Source organism: Ascaphus truei, chromosome 6, assembly GCF_040206685.1.
Source record: "Ascaphus truei isolate aAscTru1 chromosome 6, aAscTru1.hap1, whole genome shotgun sequence".
Lineage (NCBI taxonomy): Eukaryota > Metazoa > Chordata > Amphibia > Anura > Ascaphidae > Ascaphus > Ascaphus truei.
Genome location: NC_134488.1, coordinates 59,506,236 through 59,531,581, shown reverse-complemented (window position 1 = coordinate 59,531,581; position 25,346 = coordinate 59,506,236). Strand labels below are relative to the sequence as shown.

At 42.3% G+C, this 25,346-nt stretch overlaps 1 protein-coding gene and 1 long non-coding RNA gene across 5 annotated transcripts in view; one reads left to right on the top strand and one right to left on the bottom strand.

Annotated features, from left to right (window-relative positions):
• Positions 1-17,555, bottom strand: part of LOC142497073 (uncharacterized) — a 101,872-nt gene extending 84,317 nt beyond the window's left edge. For 3 of the 4 annotated variants that reach the window (XM_075604373.1, XM_075604376.1, XM_075604375.1), the window contains exons 1-7: positions 17,494-17,555; positions 15,189-15,319; positions 12,551-12,715; positions 8,758-8,940; positions 5,405-5,522; positions 3,288-3,380; positions 1,129-1,249 (exon numbers count right to left, since the gene is read on the bottom strand). In XM_075604373.1, coding sequence (XP_075460488.1) covers positions 1,129-1,249; positions 3,288-3,380; positions 5,405-5,522; positions 8,758-8,940; positions 12,551-12,643 — 608 coding nt within the window. In that variant the 5' untranslated portion in view covers positions 12,644-12,715; positions 15,189-15,319; positions 17,494-17,555. Of the gene's footprint in view, positions 1-1,128; positions 1,250-3,287; positions 3,381-5,404; positions 5,523-8,757; positions 8,941-12,550; positions 13,134-15,188; positions 15,320-17,493 lie in introns of those variants that run through there. The other variant, XM_075604374.1, reaches the window with a different exon arrangement.
• LOC142497075 (uncharacterized) overlaps positions 3,178-25,346 on the top strand; it is a 74,326-nt gene continuing 52,157 nt past the window's right edge. The window contains exons 1-2 of the long non-coding RNA XR_012802175.1: positions 3,178-3,237; positions 4,174-4,379. This is a non-coding gene — a long non-coding RNA (uncharacterized LOC142497075). The remainder of the gene's footprint in view (positions 3,238-4,173; positions 4,380-25,346) is intronic.

Genomic DNA, 25,346 nt, shown 5'->3' with positions numbered 1-25,346 from the left:
AAATAACGTTCCAATGTCACATTGCCATGGCAATGAGAAGGCGTGACGGCATGTTGCCATGGCAATGCAACGCCATGTGATGTCACGGCATCATTTGACGCCGAAGGAGGAGGGTGGCACGCAGGAGAAGGTAACTGTACAGAGGCCCCACGCTCTCCCCTGACAATCAGTAGGGAAGAGAGTGGTATATGAGAAAAAAAGGGAAATTTGCCACCCCAAAATTTTGCCACCTTAGGCTTGGGCCTAATGGGAAATGCGCCATAGCGAGTAATGAATATCGTATGAACAGAACAGAACAGTACGCTAACATTTCTCTTGGAATGAATATGTATGAAGGGAATGCAGAATACAGCGGTATTTGTAACACACAAAGACACCATAATGATAACGCATAATCATACAGGATTTACACTAAGGAAATAAGAAAATGGCAGATATCCTAGAAAACTTGTCTAATTAATAGCTGGCTAATGAATAGATTATTGCCATAAGCCACAGGTTACACAGAGATAACAAAATAGGCACCTGGCAGTGAGCTGCCTGCTCAGGTCTTACCGGAAAGGTCAGAGCATGGATAATACCATTATTTAAAAATAAAATGTTTTACCTCTGTCATTAAAATAGGTTCCAATCTATCCCAACCTCAAATGAAGGACATTTAAAAAACTGTCTGACAACAGCAATATCATTATAAGACTCACTGAAAAAAGCGGCGCGGTTGTGATTCCGAATTATACTGATTATCGAGATGAAATCATGAGAAATCTTACAGGCACTAACTATAAGATGCATGATAAGATGCCTTCCTCTGGATCAATATGTAAGTATAGATAAAGGCTAAAGTATCTGTTGTCTAAATTTAGCATAGGTTGAACTTGATGGACGTAAGTCTTTTTTCAACCTCATATACTATATAACTATGTAACTATGTAACTATGTAACTATGACAGGGACCCCAGAATTGCACAAGATTTATCAAAAAGAAGGGAAGACCGTTACATTTAATTACCCTTTTTTGATTCATCAATTTTTTGATTCATCAATCTTTTTAGATGATTTGTCTCTATAATATAAAGTATAATCTAAAGTGTTCTAGTTAACTAGTGTTCCCCCAAATGGTTTACTTACACATCATACACCGGGTAGTTGTGCTTGGAAGCAATAAATATGAGAATGTCATTAACATTTATACATGTGGTTGGGTTCAGGATGCCTGAAATCTCAAATGATTTGAAGATTCTTTCTTCCCCTGCAAAACAAAATAAAGTATCCTCAGAGGATTCTCCACAGACAGGAGTGTAAGCACAAAAGCATAGACTTACTGTGTCACCAATATATAATAATGTGGGGGTCTGTGTGTACAGGATCTTTGTATCAATAGGAGCGGGAGACAGACCATGAGCTTTCTTCTGCTTTCTCAGACATTGGTACAATAAGTATTAGGGGCCTATGCAGAGTCGTCCGAATACATGCCATTCGGCATGTATTCGGCAGAATTTGCTTCCCGTATGCACAGAGGCTTCCTTGAGTGGCGAAATTTGACATTTTCGCCAGGAGATTTGCTAGGCGGCAGCATCCCGCCAATGTGTTGGCGAGAAGCGTGTTTTTTTTCAATTTCGCCATGTTTCTAGGTTCGGCATATGCAGGAAAGGGCAAAGTGTGGTATTCGGCATGTGTGCTTGAATTCTCAGCGCTGAAGTCGCCAATTGTGCGCGCCAGGAAAAAACGGCAGTAGCCGTCCAGTTCACTGGAAAGTGCTGTCAGTTAGTAAGGGGAAGCGGAGGAGCGGTCACGTGACCGCTCCCATCCAATGGGTCTGCAGCCGGTTCCCTACAGAGCCGTCATTGCCAGACAGAAGGTGGGGTGTGTGTGTGTGATGCCCCGATCGCTGTCTCCCTTCTGCCCTGGTCCCTGCCCCCCTTCTGCTCCGGTCCCTGCCCCCCTTCTGCTCCGGTCCCTGTCTCCTGTGTGTGTGTGTGTGCATTGTGTGCCTTGTGTGTGTGTGTGTTTGCATTGTGTGTGTGTATGTGTATGTGCATGCATGCATGTGTGTGTATGTGTGCATGTGTGTATGCATGTATGCATGTGTGTGTATGCATGTGTGTGTATGCATGTATGCATGTGTGTGTGTGTACTGCTGCCGAGTGCAGGGCTTCACATTGCGATCAGCTGCTGGGCTTGGGGGGAGGGAGGGTCAGTATTGCTGCCGAGTGCAGGGCTTCACATTGCGATCAGCTGCTGGGCTTGGGGGGAGGGGGGGGGGTCAGTAGTGCTGCCGAGTGCAGGGCTTCACATTGCGATCAGCTGCTGGGCTTGGGGGGAGGGCATCACGCTGTCACAAACCTTTGCCTTTGTGTATCAGTGCCTGTAAATGTGTGTATACAGTATCGTGTGTCTATCAGTGTATATTCCTGTGTGTCTGTCTATCACTGTGTATTATTGTGTATCTGTCTGAGTATCAGTATGTATTGCTGTGTGTCTGTCTATCAGTATGTACACTGTCTGTCACTGAATGTCTATGACTGTAGCTAATAAAAATTGTAAGTGTAAAGAGAAGGTTTTTTTTTCAGTATCTGCAGCTTCACAGTGCTTCTACCACTTTAACAGAGAGACGCGCGCTGTTTCTCTGGTATGTAACTATGCAGAAGCCGTCACTAAGACGCTGTGCCAGGAATGTGGTGTTTACTTTAGAAATTTCCCGCCCACTTGAATTGAAGTCTTGCGAGACTCACGAGCGCGACTTTCACCCGCAGTGACTGAAAATATAGCCAGATGTAAGTAGCTCAGTCTGAAATGGCGCGATTAACACTCGCCAATCATACACTTTGAGACTTGATTGACGATTTGTCCTTTCTGAATCAGGCTCAATAAATACGCCACAATGTTGAACTTTTACAAGAATGGCAATTTATTTTGCCGTTCCTCTCTGCATAGGCCCCTTAGTCGGTACAATAGGTACTGTAGAGTTGATGTTTATTAGGTACCTCTACACTGACAGCTAAATAGTTGCATTTGGAGGGTGCTGTATATATAAGACACTGTGCATCAAAGACTTAGGCTTTCACACAGTTTTTGACTAACAAAAGGTCCGAACGAAATGTTGCCAGTTTGCAAAGAAATAGAAAAGTTTGCCTGAAAGTTCACACATTCGTCCCTCACTAATTTAAAGCTATTCAGTGCAGGTACGCATCGTACAGTAACTTCAAAATTATGAAGATACAAAGAGCTCCATACAAAGTAAGAAAAAATATTATTACTATATTATGTATAAGGTTAGTTATTCTTACCTGAGTGGTTAGATAAGGATGAATTGTCTCGGCCAGCAAAAACGGTCTTTATTAATTTCAGGTTGGGGCTGTAAACTCCTAAGAACCCTTGTACTGAAATGAAATTAGATAAAACCTTTTGAGTGTCTAAATGTGGATGGGATTTGTCTCTGAGTTTAAGACCAGAAAAAACAATGGCAGCCATATTCACTCTTCTATTGTAGTGAGTTTTGAGCTAAACATTAGTAAAATAAAGTGATTCAGATGGGTACAGTGGTTGAAGTGCGATAGTACTCGAGATGATGGAGTACCACTACTTTTTTATTTTCATACCCAAAGTACCACTACTTAATTTATTAATAAACTTACAATTTCCCTCTGTTTTAAGGAACCAGGAATATTTTGGAAAGCCGTGCCTCCTTTCCATTTGTACAGCACAAATATTGCTTACACCTTTCAGAAATACAGCCCAAAGAGGTTTGCACCGGCCACTGTTTCATAAATGGAGATGTTTGTAGATCAGACTCAGTACCACTATTGTGTCACTTAAACCACTGGGGCAGTGTGATCACTATTTAGTGTATAGCTCCATTGATCTCTATTTGCTACCTTTACCATTTCAAAATAATGTCTTGAAATGTTTCCTGCCTAAAGCTACATAAATTATTATATAGTCACAGAACTCTTGGCCGCTGACTAAGGCATCATTCTGCATCTTTAAACTATATTACTTAGAGTAGGACATTTCAAGTTTGCTGTGCAGTCATATTGCTAACTGCCACTTTATATCACTTGAGAAAGACCGCATGGTCGAAACATTGTGTTTCTGGCTTCAATACATTAGAGTTTAACAAATCCGTCAGTGCTGTGACATTTCTTCCTTCTTGCGTTCCTGGGTATGCTGCAGGATATCATCCATTCGTAGGAGCACCGGTACCATCGGAAGAGACGCGCAGCGCGGATATCCTAGAAGATTTGCAGGCACTGTCTACAGGGGCATCCACACTGACCTATGTACCTCAGAAGGCGATTGTGAGTCGCGAGTACAGCAGTGACAACTTCAGAGATATCCATACTCTGCAACAGATGTGATCGTCACTCACATTCGGCTGTGTGAGTGTTTAGTTATATTATTTATATGATTATTTCCAACACCCCATCTCAACAGCTTACCTTGTTAGGATGATGTACCACTATTAGACATCTAATACACTTTTCTCATTAGTATATTCTTTTTTCATGTGCGCTCGCTGCTCCAGTATCTTGTGTACATCTACCATTTGAGGATCCAGGGAAGGTTCTCCTACAGCTGAGCAGCAGCGACAGTTTGGGCCAGTATATTTTCTAATACTTTCGGCCTCTCACTGCCGTTCACCCACTATCACATCACTGTAACAATTTGTTTTCACCATATTACAGTGCACATCTAGGTAGCGCCCCAGTGTCCTCACTTTCTAACTGCTCCTACACCTACTCCCTATATATTCTCCCCTAACTGCTTCTACCAGCTCCCTATATCTCTTCCACTAACTGCTCCTATAAAAGCCCCTAGCGCAGGTCTTTATAACTTGTCTGTTCCCCTAACTGCTCCTTTAACTACTTCCTATAACTCCTCCCCTAACTGTTCTTATAAGTCTTCCATGTAACTCCTTCCCTGACTGCTCCTTTACCCACTCCCTATAAATCCTCCCTAAATGTTCCTACTGCATATCTACTCCCTGTAACTCCTCCCATAACCACTCTTCAAGTCTCTCATAGATTCAAGCAAAATAAAATTGATGGAAGGCATTGATACATTTGCACAGAGACACAACAGGAAATTGACTCATAATGTACACCTGCAACATTTAATGCATATCTCTACAAAAATATATTTAATGTGTTCAGGTAATAGATTAATAAAATAAACCAGATCAATAAACATGAAAGGTCAGCATTTTGAAAAAGGGAAATTGGCAGGTGCTGCTAGGTCTAGAAATAAAAATCAATGTGTTTTTTTTTTTGCAGTGCTTTCAATAAATATGTTATTTCATTAAGTGGTACAATTAACTATTAGCCAAAGAGGATGGCAGGATAGGAGAGGAACAGAGCTAAACTATAGTGTGTTGCTAGATGATTTATGAGACGTTAAAACATACCAGTTGATTTAACCACATATACCGAATGGTGACTGTTCTGTTGTGAATTGCAAAGCACTTTATCCATAGGATGGTCAATAGTAAGAGCTCCAGACAGCTCTTGTGCTGTGAAAAGTACCTATAAAAACAGCAATGCAGTATATTAACTCAGACATAATCGAATCAATGGTCTATATTTTTTATGGACCATTTAATTTACTATTTCATGAGAAGCCTATTTTGTAAAACAGATGTATAAACAGTACAACCAATGTATACTGCATTCCACTTCAATCCCCCCCCCCCAAACATCCCAGCACAGCTAGTGAAATTGTCAGGTGACCCAATAGTTAGAAGTTCTTCAATTGCTGGACAATTTTTTTTAATAATAATAATGTAGCCCCCTCTCTGGAACTGAGCCTGTAGATTCATATGCAAAATATAAGTATCTTTAACATTCCATCACTTATACAAAACATCATACACGTATCCTAAACCACATGATCCTTCATATTGACATTACAACAGCCTTTATAAGAGTGTGCTGATATTGATAGAAAGTGAGTATAAAATGTGTTGCACCACCCAGCTCTTTGTATACATCTGAAGAAGTCCTGAAACATTGCTGTAATGTACATATGAAGGATCACATCTGTGCCAATAGGAGGAATAATTTATCTACAGCAATTCTCTAAACAAACTGTGCTGAACATAGATTTTTTGGAAACACCACTAAATGTTATGTATATTCTTAACTGCTTCCCCATACTCTTTTTATATAAAAAGGTAGAGAACCTAGGAATCGATTCACTTGTTTTCCACGTGTTTCCAAACCTGCTTCACTCTCTCCATTGTCATGTCAATGACAAAGCATTGGAAAAACATCTCACCAACTTACTTGGTAAGAGTGTTTACCACTTGATATATCAAACAATCGGATTGGATGATTTAAAGCGTGACCCTCAACCACGTTACACGATGGTGACATGCCCTATATAAGGACTGCACCTTCCCATAACACATCAGTTGCCAGCAGAAAAAGGACATTGAGGATGGGTGTCCATTGATGAAGATAGAAATAAAAACATTAAGGAAATACCATAAGAGGACGATTCTTCAAGCAAATGGGGATCAATGTCTTCAACCAAGATTGAAGATCGTCTATGGATGAAGATGGCATGAGATTGAATTTAGGCCATTCAGCCTTGGATTACGGTAGGTCTCATTTGAGAATGCACGTTGTATTTTTTTATGGGTTATATTTGGACATTTTTGGAATAATTTGTTTGGGTCATTTTTATGGTTAAGCATTGGCCATTGAATATCCTTATGGATTAGTTCCTGGGGGTCAACCTCTTTGGTACCAATGAGTCACCTAGGCTCTCCATGAGAGGACCATGGAATGCTTCACCATCACTCAAGGGATTGATGACCACTACATATATGATCAAATGTATGTTTAAATTATTTTTTGTATGGTACTGTATTTTACAATTTACATATGTTTTATTTGTATCTTTGTCTAATAGGACTATAGATCATTCTTAGAAGGGGTGAAGTTGTTACAGTATGTGTGTTGAGGCGGAATAGACGTAGAGGGGATGAGTGATAAGGGGTAGGAGTGAGTGATTAGGCCCCCTGGAGGGAGGGAAGTTGGTCAATTATTATATTATAATTAGGCTAGTGGTAGGTAAATATTAACTCCTTTGTACCCCTTAGTGCAGGGGCAGCCAAGCTGACTGGGAGTTGGAGACAGAATTTATGAGTGTCATTATCAAAGGGCCACAATAAGCAAAAACTTCTAATTAATACCTGTATACAGTACACTGACACAGAGCATAACCTGACAGTGACAGTGTGTAGTGCCGTCAGGTAATGCTCTATCTTAATGTGTAGTGCCGCCTGACTTCAAACTGTGTCATGGTATGGTGCCATCAGGTTATACTCTGTGTCAGTCTATAGTGTAAAGTATAACTTGACAGCGCTATACACTGACACAGAGGATGTAATCTGCGGGACTACACACTGACACAGGGCATAACCTGACAACACTATACACTAACACAGGGCATAACCTGACAACACTATACACTAGCACAGGGCATAACTTGACACAGAGTACAAGTGGGAGCTGGGGAAGAGGGGATGACACATTGGAAGGGGACAGGAGGGAGTGACACATGGGGTGAGGAAGAGGGGTTGACAAATGGCGATATTGGGCATTGGAGAGCAGATGAAATGACGGGACAGTTGGAGTGACGGGGCAGTTAAAGTGACAGGAGGCAGTTGTTACAATGGGATGAAAGGGGGCAGTGGTGGACACGAGGATGATGGGGCAGTTGGGGTGACTGGAGGGTAAGGGAAGGCAGTAGGGACAAGGGGGGCAGTGGTGTGATTGTCCCTCCAGTCTCCATAGCCAGCACCACGTAGAGATCACAGCAGGCAGGGTATATACACTCTGTACCATGTGCTGCTTGGAAGCCCACCTTTGAATTGCTGGTCCATAGGAGCACAGGGAGGAGATGGTTAGGGGCGCACTCTGGCTTCTTCTCTCCCATGTCTCTATGATCTGCCTGCAGTTTGTGCCATGCTTTATTTTTATTTTTATTCAGGGGCTGCACATGAAGCACTGACAGGCCACATGCAGTTTGCGAGCCCGGGATAGCCACCCCTGCCTTGCCCCTTGCCCATGACTAGCTGGCCACTTGGCCTACAAGGAGTTAATATATTAAAAAGCAGATACAAGTTTATTTAATTGACTTGTATCTGCTATTCTAGGGATGGGAGTATATCATGTTACTTGAAATGAATGTAGCATTATTCAAAATAATGTGATTTACCCCAGCGCTTATGAGCTGAAGTTTGGCTGTAGTTTTTGCGTATAACTATCTTGGTGAATAGTCTTCAGTTGCCTCACTGTTCTCAAGAAGTCTCATTACAAGACATTGTTGAATAATTTAAATTTATTTGCAGATTAGTCACACTAATCTGCAAATAAATGTAAATAGTTGAACAAAGTTTTGTAATGAGACTTCTTGAGAACAGTGTGGCAACCGAAGACTTTTCCCTTCTACTGTGACTCTGTGGCAGAAGAGAGATCCCAGCCAACCTTTCAATGCCTGCACCTTACAAAAAACAAACAAATCACTGAAAGAAATTCGGAGTGCAGTAAGATCACACCTTTATCTTCGTGAATAAAGGGTTAACCTCAGGGCAAATAACGCCCGTTCCTGTGTTAGGTAATGTTGCAGTATGTTATTTGCTCTGATTTAATTAAGCTTAGTAAATCTGAGCCAAAGAGTCTATAGGTTTTAGAGCTTACACATAAAGATACAGTACTAGGCATTGCCTTGCTGCCCTAAAGATGAATGTACCTTGTCCCCAGATGGGTCCGTGGCATGAAGCTGAGGGGCTTCTTCACCACACACAATCTGCAGGGTGTGCTTTTGTCTTCTTCTGCATTGAGCATTACATATATTATCAAGTTCTTCTGTCTGGCAAATGCAGAGACCTAAAACCTTGTCATTGCCTTGGTAATGTTCAGGATGTACACAGATCTGCACAAAGACAGATAGATTAGGCAGGGAAGTGATGGTGCCAAGCAAAGCACAATATGATACTCTTTGCCAGAATAAATAAAACCCAGCTAACTTCTGGATGGTTATCAACAATATATTCCAGTCTTCTAACCATCAACAACAAAGTAATATCACTAAGGAGGATATTACTCTGACCAATCCCACTGACATTGCAAATGCATTCAATGATTACTTTGTGTGGTGTACTACTAACTTATTAGCGAAACGCAACCCAAACCACAAACATGAACCTCATTCTGAGAGTGCCACTATATCCCCACCCTCTCTGAACACTGCCCACAATGTGTCCCTGTATCTGAAGATGAGATTACGCAAGCGCTCCTCAAATTAAAACTAAGCAGCCAATGTGGACCTGACACTGCAATCCAAGTTCCTAACACTTGGTGCCCCAGCTATTGCCAAACCGATTGGTTCCCTAGTTAACTCTATTCTGTCTGCAGGCCATATCCCTAAGACCTGGAAAACTGCCAGAGTTGTCCCAGTCTTCAAAGTGGGGACAAAAACACTGTCTCAAACTACAGACCAATCTCTGTACTGCCAATACTATTCAAAGTCATGGAAAAATGTGTTCACTCCCAATTAAGCGATTACTATACCAAGACAAATTTCCCTAGCCAATTCCAATCTGGCTCTCGCCCCAAACTCTCCATGGTAACTACCCTGCCAACATTTTGCAATGAGATCCAGTGTGGAATGGAACTACGACAACTCACTGGTGCAATATTCTTAGATTTTGCAAAGGCTTTTGATACTGTTGACCATGCTATCCTGCTTAACAAACTCCAGTGCTCTGGAATAGGGAAGCATGCTTTAAACTTGTTTCATTCCTACCTATCAGGTAGATCCCAACATGTTTCTATCTCAGGCTCTAACTCCAACCCCTTGGATATCACCTGTGGTGTCCCGCAAGGATCTGTTCTGGGGCCCCTACTCTTCTCGATGTTCATCAATGATCTTCCTACAGCTTGTAAGGGAGCTTCAATACACATATATGCAGATGACACAATCTTATCTGCACACAGCCCTAGCCTCTTCGACCTTCAACACATACTCCAATCTGACTTTTTGAGACATGAAATTTGGATTTTCCAAATCAAACTGTTTTTAAACACGGACAAGACTGTAACAATGGTATTTGGGACAAGGCTATATTTTTAAAGCTTCCAATGACTGAGCTCCAAATCAGAACCAATGCTAATACCACTATAGCTCCTGTTACTAGTTTTAAATACTTGGGCATATGGTTTGAATTCCATTTAACATTTGGGATGCACATTGATACCCTGATATCCAAAAACTAGGTGTACTTTACAGGAACAAATCCTCCATAAGTCTGCTTGTCAGAAAGCGTATCGCACAGCAGATGCTAATTCCAATTATCTACTATGGGTACATAGTACAGGCAGTCCTCGGTTATCCGACACAATGCGTTACTCTAAATGGTGTCATATAGTGAAGCATCGTAAAGCGAATCACATTTTCCCATAGGAACACTTTTTAACTGAAAGGTTCTGTTCCTGAAGGCATTTTTAACACTAAAATACACCAAATATTTTACGCAGGCAATAAGATATGCAGCACACACATAAATTATGATGTAAAGATTCTATTTATTGAATCCAGAACTGTATAATAAAACTGTTAGACATATTTAAGGGCCTAAATAACCACTAAACCTTCACACAGACTGATCTGGATGATTTCCCTGACTGCAGCCTTCTGATTGACATAATGTTGCAACTTTGCAAAGCGTCATAAGAGCGTCGGATAAGTCATTTTGGCGTCGTAAAACCGCCTATAGGGATGCATTGGACAGCGTCGTATAAGCCATTCAACGTAAAATGAAGCGTCGTAGAACGAGGAACTACTGTAAGTTGTGTTGCTTAAAATGAGGATGCTATAGACCAGGCATGGTACACAGGAATAATTTCACAGAAAATCTCAAATCTACATATAAAAAATCTTTACCAAAGATTTCCACTTAACAATATCTTCACCAAGCATTGGACACTGGTTTCCACCTGACAGGTAGTCCTCAATTAAGTGGGATAATGCACCACAAAGACCAGGTCCATCAAACAGCGATGTGGGGTATAGCACCCTGGCCATGCTGTAACCGTTATTGACATTAACAATATGTGCAATTCAGCCTATTCTTCCGGACAATACCTGTAATCTATATCTAGCTATTCCACTGGTGGCCTTAATGGCTGCTGTAGACAGTAGGTAGTGGTAAACCCTGGGTATCCATTTAACATGAATGTAGAAGTCTGAATGGTACACAGATACATCTACTAAAATGGGAGGTGTCCAAGATGCAGGTATGTTCCTATAAATTCCATGGTGAAGTTATAAATGATTCAAAAGTAGAGGCAGCGGGCACTCATATATTGAAGGAAAAATAGCTTTATTGTGTTTACATAATCTAGCGCGTTTCGGTCCCAGCTCCATCACTTGGATGCTGAGGGCCAAAGACCGGTATGTAAGTGAAATTCCTGGACACAGTCATCGACATGCTCGGGTGGATGGACATTATAGATGGATTGTAATGTAGACATTTACCCAAAAAATCTTTGCACCCCCAATTTGAATTTCTGGTTGTGCCCCTGGATGGACATATGTCTTTTTTGAACCTTATCTACTATGTAACTATATAACCATAATCTTACTGCCAGAGACCATGGGCCTATATCACCTTTAATCTGGTGGGAAGCTGTTTATAGGTAATACCATCTAGGACCAAAGTAAACAAATACCAGTGATATGTTTAAGGGGATTTACATCTTGGTGATTTATTTCTCACCTCCCCACCCAAATAAGTATTTTTAAATGATAAAGATATTATGCAAACAGGGTGAGCTGAGACTTGGAAGGGGGTTGATTTCCTCCTTTTGTCTGATGTCACTGTATATTCAACAAGAGATCGCACAGGCAGAACCCCCCTCTCTCCCGTCTCCTTATCTTTATTTGGCTCTCTGACAGAGTGGGCTAAGGGAAAGAAAACACTTGACTCACAAAGACTCCCCCCATTCAGAGGTCCCTAAAAATGTAACTTGTAATTAATTTCCCCCAAAATTAAGCCAATTTGACGGTAACATTCTTTACAAAAACTGTCCAGACATGTACAGCGGGATTGCACCTTTACCTTTTGGAGAGTTTATAGAATGACACGTTACTAAATTATCAAATGTGGTTTCCTGAGGTAGTGGTTATAATGACTAAGGATGAGCACGTTCGCAGGTTTAAAATCTAAACTTCGGATTCAACGTTTGATTCAAATTCAAAGTTGTTCAATTCAAGAATTCCACGTTTGATTTGTACTGCGAGTCAAATTGTGGAAACAAATGTTGACAGTGAATTTTGAGTTAATACCCCAAAAGTCATCTTGGGATGCACTTTTTTTTCCTCATTTTATTTTATTTTTTAAGGTGAGTTTTGTGCGCTTGTTATCTACTTTTTAGCTAAAAAATAGTTTTTTCCCCTCAAATTCACAACCAAAACATCAAAAATGTATATACAGTAACCAAAAGGATAGTTAAAGTTCCTACTCTTAAAAATGACCACTTACCTGATTTGAACAGTAGTCAGACCACTCCTCCTTGGTCAAGCACTTTCCTTCTTGGTTACGAGTAGTCCCATCTCTGCATATATCAAATACCATCTGTACACAGCTGTTTGTGTCATCTGTCAGAAATTGATAGCCAGGAGCACATGGGCATCGACAGTCACTGGGCTGAAAAATAAGCTCATTACTACGAGAGGACCTAAAAGCCAATGGTTATATTTGTTGGTAAACGCACACACAGAGCAGCTTAATGATAAGAACACTGTAATTGAAGTTTGTGAACTCAGTTCAAATCCCAATGTCAGCTCCATGTCACCTTGAGCAAGTAACTTTATCTCTGTGCTTCACACACCAATATTAGATTGTAAGCTCTTTGGCTCAGGGACTCATTGTTCCAGCAAAATTCTATGGACAACGCAACATAAATATTATTCAGAGCTATGTAAAAAAATATATAAATACAGTGTGTGTGGGTGCGGTGTGTGTGTGGTGCGGGAGTGGTGTGTGGGTGGTGCGGGAGTGTAGTGGGTGTGGATGTGTGTTGTATGTGGGTGTGTGTAGTGTACAGTATGCAGCTGTCAGAGGCTTTTTAGTAAACGTTTTATTTGTGTGTATATGGTACGTGCATCTGATGTCTGGAAATGGTGCAAGGATCTAAGGACTGTATGTCACGGGAGACCTGGACTATCACACCAGGGATCAATTCACCAGACAGAACAACAGAGTTGATCGAATTGAATTTATTGTAAAAAGGTATCCATAACTGTTACTGTCATATAACACCCATTCAACCACTGGGATAACTGGGGAATACCAGGTGCAGGGATCTCCCTCAGGAGATTTCCCCTGTTCTTCTCCCACGCAATGTCTTCTGGAATTGGACTCCAGACCTGGCACCACCACTGGAATTGACACTGACATAGAACAACACTTAGGCCTCATCCATAGTGCAAGATACGGAGCAAGCTACTGTACATAGCTCGCGCTACAAACAAACGTGTGTATTCCAAAGCGCATGGCCATAGTGAGTGCGAGCTTGCACGTGCACATGAGATACAAGGATACCAAAAGCAAAGGAGACAAACTTGTTTGCTATTGTAGCGAGACAGGCTGGTCATGTGAGCGGCTAACATCCAATGAAAATTTAGTAAGCTATTCTGGCTGGTGTGACATAGTCCAAAGATGTTAGGCAGCTTTCTGCCCCATTTTAGGTCTGAAAGTGCAGGAATAGTTAAAAATGATCCGTTCCATAGCTTCCCATTAACTCAGGCAGCTGGATGGAAAATCCAGACCACAGATTACAATGGCTCTAGTTCTCCCTCACCTGCTCTTCTAATCACATGCACAGGTATTTAGAGCAGAGAGGTTTTGCATTTCACTCTCTCTCCTTAGAGCCTGGAGGCTGGGGGTATCGCTGCTCCCCTGTTTCCAGTTTCGGGGTGGACGGCCCCTCCAAGTATCACAGTACCAGTGGATTTGCATGGACACTTGGGACCGAGTTCCCACCACGAACAGATAAGACAAAAACAAATGTTTACTGCTGTTGCTGAAAGACTGTGCTGTATCTAAGTGACCCTAAATGAGAAGGCATTGTTTTAAGCTGGGGAACCAGTTTAGTTGGCCAGCAGCTGTTAGAGAGACTGATTCTAATGTGTAGTTAGATCCCTGAAAGGGATAGGATTTTGTTTATAATTTGGTTTCTTTTTACTTGAAATAACAGTGTGGGAAATACTATAACACTGAAATGAGAACTGCTGAATGAAAGTATCTGAGTACCTCTAATCTACACTTGTTAAAGCTGCAGTACCTTACTTGGATGAAAATAAAGCAGACAGAAGCCTGAGTTAAGCAACGTAATACTTTGCATGTTCCTGTTTGTTGTATAATTAACCCTAGAAGACTGTGTCGGGAAGAACCCAGACAGACGTCAGCGCTACAAAAGAGGGGGTGTTTGTCACACTGGATACTGTTCAAATTACTTTTTGTCAGTTGAGCTTGCTGTGAGAATATGGACAACTCAACTATTGAAAATTTGATTTCTGAGGTTTACAAACGTGTACCGTTAATCATACCATGACAGAAATATCTGATAATTTATGGAGAGAAATTTCTGATGTATTGTCCATTACTTGTATATACTGTAATTGTTATTTTAAAAAAAATTGTAGTGTAAAATGCTTATTTCAATTCATCACATTTTATAAAATGTTTTTAACAAGGCCAGTTTTCATGCATGACATAATGTGTATATATATATAGATATATATATATATATATATATATATATCTATATATATATACAGTGTTCGACAAATCACCCAAAGATCTACTCGCCCAACCAAAAAATCTACTCGCCACCTAGTCCCGCCCCCAACCCCGCCCCTAGTCCCGCCCCCAACCCCGCCCCCAACCCCGCTTTAAAATAAAATATATAATTAAAATTAAAATACATTTAATAAATTCCTAGTCAGAACAACATTCGTTTTTGACAAATGTATTTAGTTGTGTGTGTGTGTGTGTGTAAGTGTCGATCTAGAAATAAAAGCCAGGTGTGGATGACTAGTTTCCTGAACCCCTTAACCAGTGTCTGGACGTCCCCGCTTCACAATATCTAAAGCAGCAATCCCACCTGGGATCTTACCTGATCCGCAGTCCCTCAATGTCCAGGTACCCTCATTCCCGCAATGTTATACATTGGAGGGAATGTGTTCCCTACCTGTCTCCTGGGTTAGGGGGGGTTCCGATGTCTCCCGTGTGAAGCTTGAGTCAGATCTGGAAGAAAGCAGTATAGGTTATTTTGGTGTAGTATAGGACAGTTAAGATATATAGGGTAAATAAGATATCCAGATACAGAGAGGGGGAGAGAGAGGAAGAGAGAGAGGAAGAGAGAAAGAGAGAAAGAGAGGAAGAGAGGAAGAGAGAGAGAGAGAGAGAGAGAGAGAGAGGCGGGAAGAGAGAGAGAGAGGAAGAGAGAGGGAGGAAGAGAGGGGGAGAGAGGGAGAGAGGGGGAGAGAGAGGGAGAGAGAGGAAGAGAGGGAGAGAGAGGAAGAGAGGGAGAGAGAGGGAGAGAGAGGAAGAGAGAGAAAGAGAGAGAGGAGAGAGAGAAAGAGAAAAAAGAGACAGAGGAGGGAGAGAGAAAAAGAGACAGAGGAGGGAGAGAGAAAAAGAGACAGAGGAGGGAGAGAGAAAAAGAGACAGAGGAGGGAGAGAGAAAAAGAGACAGAGGAGGGAGAGAGAAAAAGAGACAGAGGAGGGAGAGAGAAAAAGAGACAGAGGAGGGAGAGAGAAAAAGAGACAGAGGAGGGAGAGAGAAAAAGAGACAGAGGAGGGAGAGAGAAAAAGAGACAGAGGAGGGAGAGAGAAAAAGAGAGAGGGAGAGAGAAAAAGAGAAAGGAGAGAGAAGGAGACAGAGGGGGGAGAGAAAGAGAGGGGAGAGAAAGAGACCAGAGAGGGGGGAGACCAGAGAGGGGGGAGACCAGAGAGGGGGGAGACCAGAGAGGGGGGAGACCAGAGAGAGGGGAGACCAGAGAGAGGGGAGACGGGGGAGACCAGAGAGAGGGGGGAGACCAGAGAGAGGGGGGAGACCAGAGAGAGGGGAGACGGGGGAGACTAGAGAGAGGGGAGACCAGAGAGAGGGGAGACCAGAGAGAGGGGAGACCAGAGAGGGGGAGACCAGAGAGAGGGGAGACGGGGGAGACCAGAGAGAGGGGAGACGGGGGGAGACCAGAGAGAGGGGAGATGGGGGGAGACCAGAGAGAGGGGAGATGGGGGGAGACCAGAGAGAGGGGGGCAGGGGTGACTGACCGGGGCAGGGGTGACTGACTGACCGGGGCAGGGGTGACTGACTGATTGGGGGGGGGGGGGAGGTACCTCTGGTGTCACACATACTCCCATACACACATACACATTCTCCTATATATATACATACACACACACACACACACACATACATACATACACACACTCCCACATACATACACACACTCCCACATAAATACACACTCCCACATACATACACACACTCCCACATACATACACACACTCCCACATACATACACACACTCCCACACACATACACACACACACATATATACACACACACAGGCCAGGACAAGCACCACCACGCTCCCCCGCCCATCTCCTGCTCCGCTCCCACATGAGGGGGCTTCCCCCGCTCCCATCACCCGGCGCGCTCTCTGACGCGGGACCGGGGGAAGCGGGGACATGAGGGGGCATCCCCTGCTCCCATCACCCGGCGCGCTCTCTGACGCGGGACCGGGGGGAAGCGGGGACATGAGGGGGCATCCCCCGCTCCCATCACCCGACGCGCTCTCTGACGCGGGACCGGGGGGAAGCGGGGACATGAGGGGGCATCCCCCGCTCCCATCACCCGACGCGCTCTCTGACGCGGGACCGGGGGGAAGCGGGGACATGAGGGGGCATCCCCCGCTCCCATCACCCGACGCGCTCTCTGACGCGGGACCGGGGGGAAGCGGGGGGGGAAGCGGGGACATGAGGGGGCATCCCCCGCTCCCATCACCCGACGCGCTCTCTGACGCGGGACCGGGGGGAAGCGGGGGGGGAAGCGGGGACATGAGGGGGCATCCCCCGCTCCCATCACCCGGCGCGCTCTCTGACGCGGGACCGGGGGGGAAGCGGGGGGGGGGGGGGGGGGGGGGGGGGAAGCGGGGGGGGGGGGGAAGCGGGGGGGGGGGGGGGAAGCGGGGGGGGGGGGGGGGAAGCGGGGACATCCCCCGCTCACATCACCCGCCGCGCTCTCTGACACGGGACCGGGGGGGAAGCGGGGGGGGGGGACCGGGGGGGAAGCGGGGGGGGGGGGGGAACGGGGACATGAGGGGGCATCCCCCGCTCCCATCACCATAACTGCGGGCAGCAGGAGCACCGGGGAGGGGAGGGAGGTGGAGGAAGGCACAGATAATACTTACTGTGTCCTCCATCCTCCATGGGAAAAAAATGGCCGCTCGTTGGGGGCTGGCTCATATAGAGCCTGGCCGCGCGCCCACAAAGCCTGGGAGCGCGCGCCAATCATCTGTCAGGTAGGGGGAGTTTTTTTTTTTTTCAGCCAGCGCGAGCAGGGAAAATTTAAAAAACAAAACACGTGTGCTGCTTGGGCCAATAGTTACTCGCCTGGGGGTTAAATCCACCCGCCCCGGGCGAGTAAATGTATAGGATTGTCGAACACTATATATATATATATATATATATATATATATATATATATATATATATATATATATATATATATATATATATATATATATATATATATATATATATATATATATATATATATATATATATATATATATATATATATATATATATATATATATATATATATATATATATATATATATATATATATATATATATATATATATATATATATATATATATATATATATATATATATATATATATATATTTGCAGAATACTTCTGTAAATTGCATGGCATTATGCAAAAGTATTATTGACAGGTATGGGTAAGGTAATGGCGACTTAACCCTGTCTAAATTAGGCTGCAATAGAAAGGCTCTAGTGGTCTGAGGAATCCAGCAGAGAGCTGGTTAATTATAGCTAGACAGCTCCACCTGGTTAATCAGACAAGGGTAAAAACCTCCTGCTGGGAACAGACCAAAAGGCTCTCTTGAGCACACAGGCATGACTATGTGCTGATATTAAGATACCAGGGGACTGGACCTCTTTTCTTAGACACAGAGGACCCAGAAACATGCCAGAAGCTGGCCCCTCAACAGACACCAACCAGCCTCAGAGACTGCCACAAAGAGCCCCTGCTTACAGGTACCACTTTAAACTTTGGGGTGATAGGTTGCAAGGAGCTTTTCTTCCCAGCCTTGCAGATAGGGACTGGGAAAGTGAGTTAGCCCTTACACAGAGTTAGGCTGTTTGTTTCTTTATACCGGACCAAAAACCAGACACCTTCTGGTTTAAAATCAGACCTACCCTGGGGGCACTTGCCCTGCTGCCCCCCAGGCCAGCCCGCCCATGGCAGTAAGACACTAAGTACGGATATAGGATAAAGTATCTGTCGTCTAAATTTAACATAGGTTGAACTTGATGGAAGTATGTCTTTTTTCAACCTCATCTAATATGCAACTATGTGAATAAAAAGTGTAATTTTGCATACAAATATCGTGATTTTGTAACTTGTGGCTCTATTTTATTGAATGGGAAATCACACAGTAACGGGTTAAAGCTCACACCCAGTGGAAACGATGTACTGTCCGATAATAGATACAATATCTGCAATCTGCTTACTGGTTCCGTTATGTTGATGGTCAACACACAAAACCACATTAGATAATATTGAACAGTGTATTACCTGAAAGACCCGTCCTTCACCGTGGCAAATACATGTGGTCTGACCCTCCTCAGGCTGCATTGCTTCGGAACCACAGGCAAAGCATGCCTTTTGTCCAACCAAGTGGTTAAAGAAGTTCACAGGGCAATCTATGCAGTGGTCTGAAGCTCCTACTTCACCTTCTGATCTGAAGGAGCCTCTTGGGCAAGGGAGAACCAGTTCACCAGCCCCAGAACAAAAATAACCTTTCAAATAAAGAATATATCTTAAAAATGCAATGACCAATAGCCCGGAAAGTTTAATTGGTTCCATAAACAAATTTAACAATGTTAAAGGCAAAGATTTAGCTGCTTAAATGAAAAAAAAAAAACACATTACAAGTTGAATTTATTAGGGTCCTCTGAATGGGGGAGTGTTTGTCAATCAAGTGCTTTCTTTACCCCCCCTGTCATCAGAGAGACAATATTTAGAGACTTTAACAGATTATTTATTGTAAAAATACTTATTTGTGTCAGATTTGGGTAACTGAGCAATCAATCACCCAGATGCACAGATGCAGCGGCCGTTATTGGAACACTTCATGCGGTGTATACCTCGGAATACCCATGTCATGGCGCGGGATTTCTTCCAACCTTCCCGCCTTAAGATGCAAGTGCAGAAAATGGCATTTTAGTGTTAAACAGTGTTAAACACTGAAATTGACACAGTAGCACAGTACTGTACACATTACATTTCACTCATTTCTGCCACGGATACGAAACAGAATCCATGAAATTCAAACAAAGCAACCGCGATAAACACGTGTGCCTGGGGCGATTGGCGGCGTTAATGCCGCGTGGAATATAGCAGAGCACACAAAAACGGTTCTGGGATTTGTTCGAATAACGGCCGCTGCATCTGTGTCATTGATATTAGTTTACTTTTGTCTTAGGAAAAACAGGGGAGGCTAAGGGTAAATAAAGGACCCTTATTTAAAAAAAAAAACGTAATAAAAAAAAGCTGCCAAATGTATGCTTTTGGCATGGTTAGATTTGCTACCTAAACGTTGTACTTTGTATGTATGTATATCTTTATTTACATTGCGCCATTAATGTACATAGCGCTTCACAGCAGTAATATACGTGACAATCAAATAAATAAAATAATACAAATAACACATAAAGGGAAGAAGTGCTTCAGACATAAAAGTGAGTCCCTGCCTCAAAAAGCTTACAATCTAATTGATTGATTTACTGTACAAAGATTTCTTTTCTAGCCAGCTACATTGTATTGAACCCAATGGATTGACCATAGGTGGAAAGGGTAATCAAATTAAAAGGTGCAATTTGATAACTTTTGATTGCACCATATCAGCTAGACTACCGAAGATACTTATTGATTTACATTCTCAAAACTACATTTGAATGTGATGTCCACGTACGATTCAGTTCATATAAAAAAAGTGGTTTTGCTCTATAGAAATGTATAGAAATTCACAGATACCATGTACCATATATAACTAACTTTGACAGTTTAAGTGTCTATATGATGGTAGTCATCATTAAAAAATGTATATAGGTTACCCAATGATAAATATAGGATTAGGTGATTTATTTCACTAGTCTTATAGGGGTGTCAGGATTTGACCATGCCCACAAAAAGATTAAAACATATACTGTATTGACATATTGTTAACAAGATGTTTATGGCTCAACAAATGTGCACTTTAATTGATTAAACTTGACAATGCAGCATGTGCATCACAGCATTTGGTGGGGGACTACAGCTTCATAGCTGATGCTCTGCTGGATGTGGTTTTCTAATAGCTGTTAAGTGAGTCAGGTTTGAGTATGAAATAAATGTTATTTGTATAAAGGATTTCAAACGGCCCAGTCATTGTTCTTGCTGACAAGAAACGTCTATATTTGCTTTTAGAATTATGTTAATAGACATACAGTAAACGTCTCTTTTATGTGTTAGTTGCAAAGGCAACATTCCTCAAAATTGAGTAAAAGTACTGTCACGAACAGGACACCGGTTGGTACTTGACTTGTACAGTATATGTGACAAGGGTTAAGGCCCACAGCTGTCCAACTGATATTGTACATTCTTCACCTCACAAGGTCCCTCAAATGAATAATATCTTTCCTCAATCCGCCACATTTGTCGCGAATGGCACACCTGTGTGCATGTGACTTACAGTGGTGAGAAAAGGTTTTTGAACCCCATTGATAATTATGGAAATTCCAAGATTTTAACTCTTTATCGAAATTTCCCAACTTGTCCCTTCATTTCAGATATACTGTATAGCTTGTTATTTGCCTTTCCTTGCCTAAGTGCTACATAATAGTTATTTATTACCCATATTTTCCATAACCGTAGAATAATCATTACCAGTAATGTTATTCCAATTAAACTCTAAAACTAAACTCTAAATTCTAATTCTTTAACTTTGCCGACAAGATTAGCATTAACCATTTGCTAGGTGATTCAATGTTTTTCCTCTTTCTTTGTCGTTTATCTGATTGTTGAGTTGCTTGTTTATCTATTTATTCCTTGATACCTTAGATCCTCCTTGTTTTTGGTTCAAATTTTTTTAATCTAAATTTCTCTTGTTCCTGGGCTGGGAACGAGGCGATGATCATCTCCCATTTTGAGTCAAATTTGGTTGCTTTATCATTCCCCTCACGATCATATGTGATTTTATCTATTATGATCAACTTCACAAGGAGGGTTCTAATTAGGTCTATATTTGGCACCTCTGTTTCAATCCATTTGATCAGTATTGCTTTCCTGGCTGTCAGGAGAATTATTTCTGTCGCCGGGGCTGCTTTGCTGTTATGACTAGCTTTGATGGACCAGATATCAGTGTTGGCAAATAGCATTGGTAGTGGGTGTTTTTCTCAGGTTACTTTTGTTACATTAGCTATAAATTGTAACACTTGGTCCCAGAATTTCGATACTTTAACACACGACCAAAGGCAAATATGCAAGATTGGCTTTATGTAGTCCACATTTAGGGCATTTAGTGGTGTCCACCGCTGTATTGTTTATCTGTCTAACAAAAGGAATATAAGCCCTATGTAGAATCCAAAATTGCATTTCCCTCCAATTTTCTGAAATAATTATTTTGCAGACTCGCGCGTATCCTGCCACTAGTTCTTCATACACTGAATTTCCTGTATATCTTGCTGCTTGGATCTCAAATTTGTTTTATTGTTTTTTTTCCATATCCTGGTCTCTAATAAGTCTGTATAGATCCGCTAGTGAAGATCTTGTTGTTTTGATTTGTTTGTAATAGTCATCTAGGATATTGGTTTTTAGTACATATTGATCATAGTTTGGGAGTTTCCAGTATTTTAATATATGGGAAGATCTGTGACCTGGGGATATCGTATTTTTGTAGTAGTTCCTGGAATGTCATAAAACTTTAGGTGTATTTGTTTATAATATGATCTAGACATTGGATCCCCTTCTCCCTCCATATATGGAATTTCCTTTGATCTGAACCTGGGGTCAATCTGTGATTAACCGGGATTGGTACAACAAAACAATGTCTAAGGATTTGGGGCTCCACCAATCCACTGTCAGACAAATGGAGACAGCTCAAGGCCAGAGTCACTCTACCCAGGAGCGGTCATCCTACCAAAATCTCTCCAAGAACAAACTGGCATATTATCCAGGAAGTCACAAAAAACCCCAGAGTAAACACCAAGGATCTGCAGGCCACTCTTGCCTTGGCTAATGTTAGTGTTTATGATTCAACTATCAGAAAAAGACTGCACAAGTGTTCATGGAAGGAAAGCCAGGAGGAAACCACTGCTCTCTAAAAAAAAAATTGCTTCCCATCTGAAGTTCGGCAAAGAGCACAGTGATGATCCACAAGACTTCTAGAGCAATGATCTCTGGATATACAAGTCAAAGGTAGAACTATTTAGCCTCATCAAGAAACATAATGTTTGGTGAAAACTAAAACTGTGTTCGAACAAAAGAACATTGTGAGGATTCGGGGATTGCATCCCTTGCGGCGCGGTTCCTCCTCTTTACATAACAGTACTGCAGCGGTGGCTGTCTCCGATCTGCCCCCTGCTGGTGAGCGCACCCCCGCTCAGTCACGCCCCCTCAGTCACGCCGCACCTCCGCTGCGCGCGGCGTGCACGCGTGACGTCGCGCAACGAGCCCCAGCTGCGAGTCAAGATTGCTGTGAGCCCTTATCTCCTGCAGCCTATCCTTTGCATCTGCAGAGGCTCCGCCTCCACTCCGCCCCCTCTCCTACTGGTTCCTGTCTCCTATAAGAAACTTCCTCTTCCTGTCATACCTTGCTGAACATAACCTTGTGTAGCCTTTGCGTGTGCCTGTCTTGTCCAGCCCAGTCTTGTCTTGTTCTCTGCAGTTAACCTCTCGTGTACCAACCTGGCTTTGCATTTGGATTCTCTCTGGCTCCTGACCCCTGGCATACGGATAACAACAACGAGTACCTCTCCAACCCCAGACCACAGGCTTACGGACTCCAACTACGTGTACCTCTCCAACCCACGGACCCCGGCAAGTATTGGATTAACCCTTTCTACATACCCAGCAACGCTACAAACCACCTTCTGGGCTCGCCCCCGCTACTGTGGGTGTGTGGCACAGTCCTTCCCACCTAAGTGCCGGGGTCAGGTCTTGTTTGTGGGCTCGCGCAAGCGTTACAAACATATCACAACCGTCAAGCATAGTGGTGGGAGTGTTATAATTTGGTGCTGCTTTGCTGCCTCCGGACCTGGACAGCTTGCCATCATTGACACAACCATAAATTCTGCATTATATATCAGAAGATTGTAGCGGAGATTATCAGGCCATCCGTCCATAAGCTGAAGCAAAAGTGGGTCATGCAGCAAGACAATGATCCTAAACATTCATGCAGATCTACAAAAGAATGGGTGTAGAAGAAGAAATTACACATTTTAGAATGGCCTAGTCAAAGTCCAGACCTAAACCACATCAAAATGTTCTGGTGGGACCTGAGCTGTACATGCAAGTGAGCACTCAAATGTCACTGAGTTGAAGCAGTTCTTTAAGATGAAATTAGTCAAGACTGATGTGAAAAACTGACCAGCAGTTAAAGGAAACACTTAGTTGAGGTCATTGCTGGTATACTGAAGCTAAAGCTTTACATGGATATTGAATATTTAATCATTTGTGGGTAAATAAATGTTGAAAAAGTATGATGTTTTTGAGTAATTTGTTTGACCAGGTTATCTTTATCTATTATTAGAGCTTAGATTAAGATGTAATAACATTTTCGGTTCGACATATGTGAAATATGTTACAATTCTAAGTGATTCACAAACTTTTTCTCGCCACTGTACTGTATATGTGACAGGTTAATACATACAGCTAACTAACTGACTCACATTTCACCTACTGTATGCTATGTACTCAAATTAGTAATATTTTGCCTCAATCCATCACAATATATATCTTAACTCCACTGCCGCCACCAAAGTGGTTATTAAACTGTACATACAGCGCCTTTGGTCCCTGTTTACTATGTAAATTATGCACTTTACACACACAAATTTGTTGTAGAAAAATCTGGCTGAAAAATGTAATTTACTCTCTACAGTTCATATCAGAGCCTAAACAAACAATAACCTATTAAAGTTAAGATTTAATATACAAAATGACCAGTGCTTATGTTACAGAACAATAGTATAAAATGCATACAGTTTCTTAAAATAATAAGGATAAAATAAAGAATTCCTATACATCACCACAGAACATATAACAGATTCTTTCCAGACAGGTCACTGGAGTATGAAAGATGAAAATTCACATATCTTGTTGACATCAGACACACGTCCGGTAAATTCTCATTCCATGACTCAAATGCACGGTTTATATTCCAAACTTCCTGCATTGAGAACATATGTCCCCCTTCTGGGTGTTCTCAACCTACCCCTTTCAGCAATCTCTCTGGATGACATTTTAAAACTTAGGAAAAAAACCTTTCTTTTTACTTTAAATTTATGCCCACCTCAAAACACACCTGCTTAAATAAGCATATGAGTAGCTCCATGGCTGATAATTAACACCTCAAACATAAACCTTTGCCCCTTGCAGACACACTTACCAGAACACTTTCCTACTGTATCTGTACGTTCTTCCTACCAACCAATTTGACTGTAAGCTCTTCAGAGCAGGGACTCCTTTTCCTAAATGGTACTTTTGTCTTAAGCACTTCTCTCCTTTATGTGTTATTTATATTATTTGTTATTTATATGATTGTCATATGTATTACTGCTGTGAAGCACTATGTACATTAATGGTGTTATATAAAGACAGACAGACAGACAACATACATACATGCATGCATGCATGCATGCATGCATGCATACATACATACATACATACATACATGCCTGATCAGTGGTGTGACTGGCAATAAAAACAATTCTTGTATTTGCAAGTTAAATTAACCTCCGGTGTGCCAG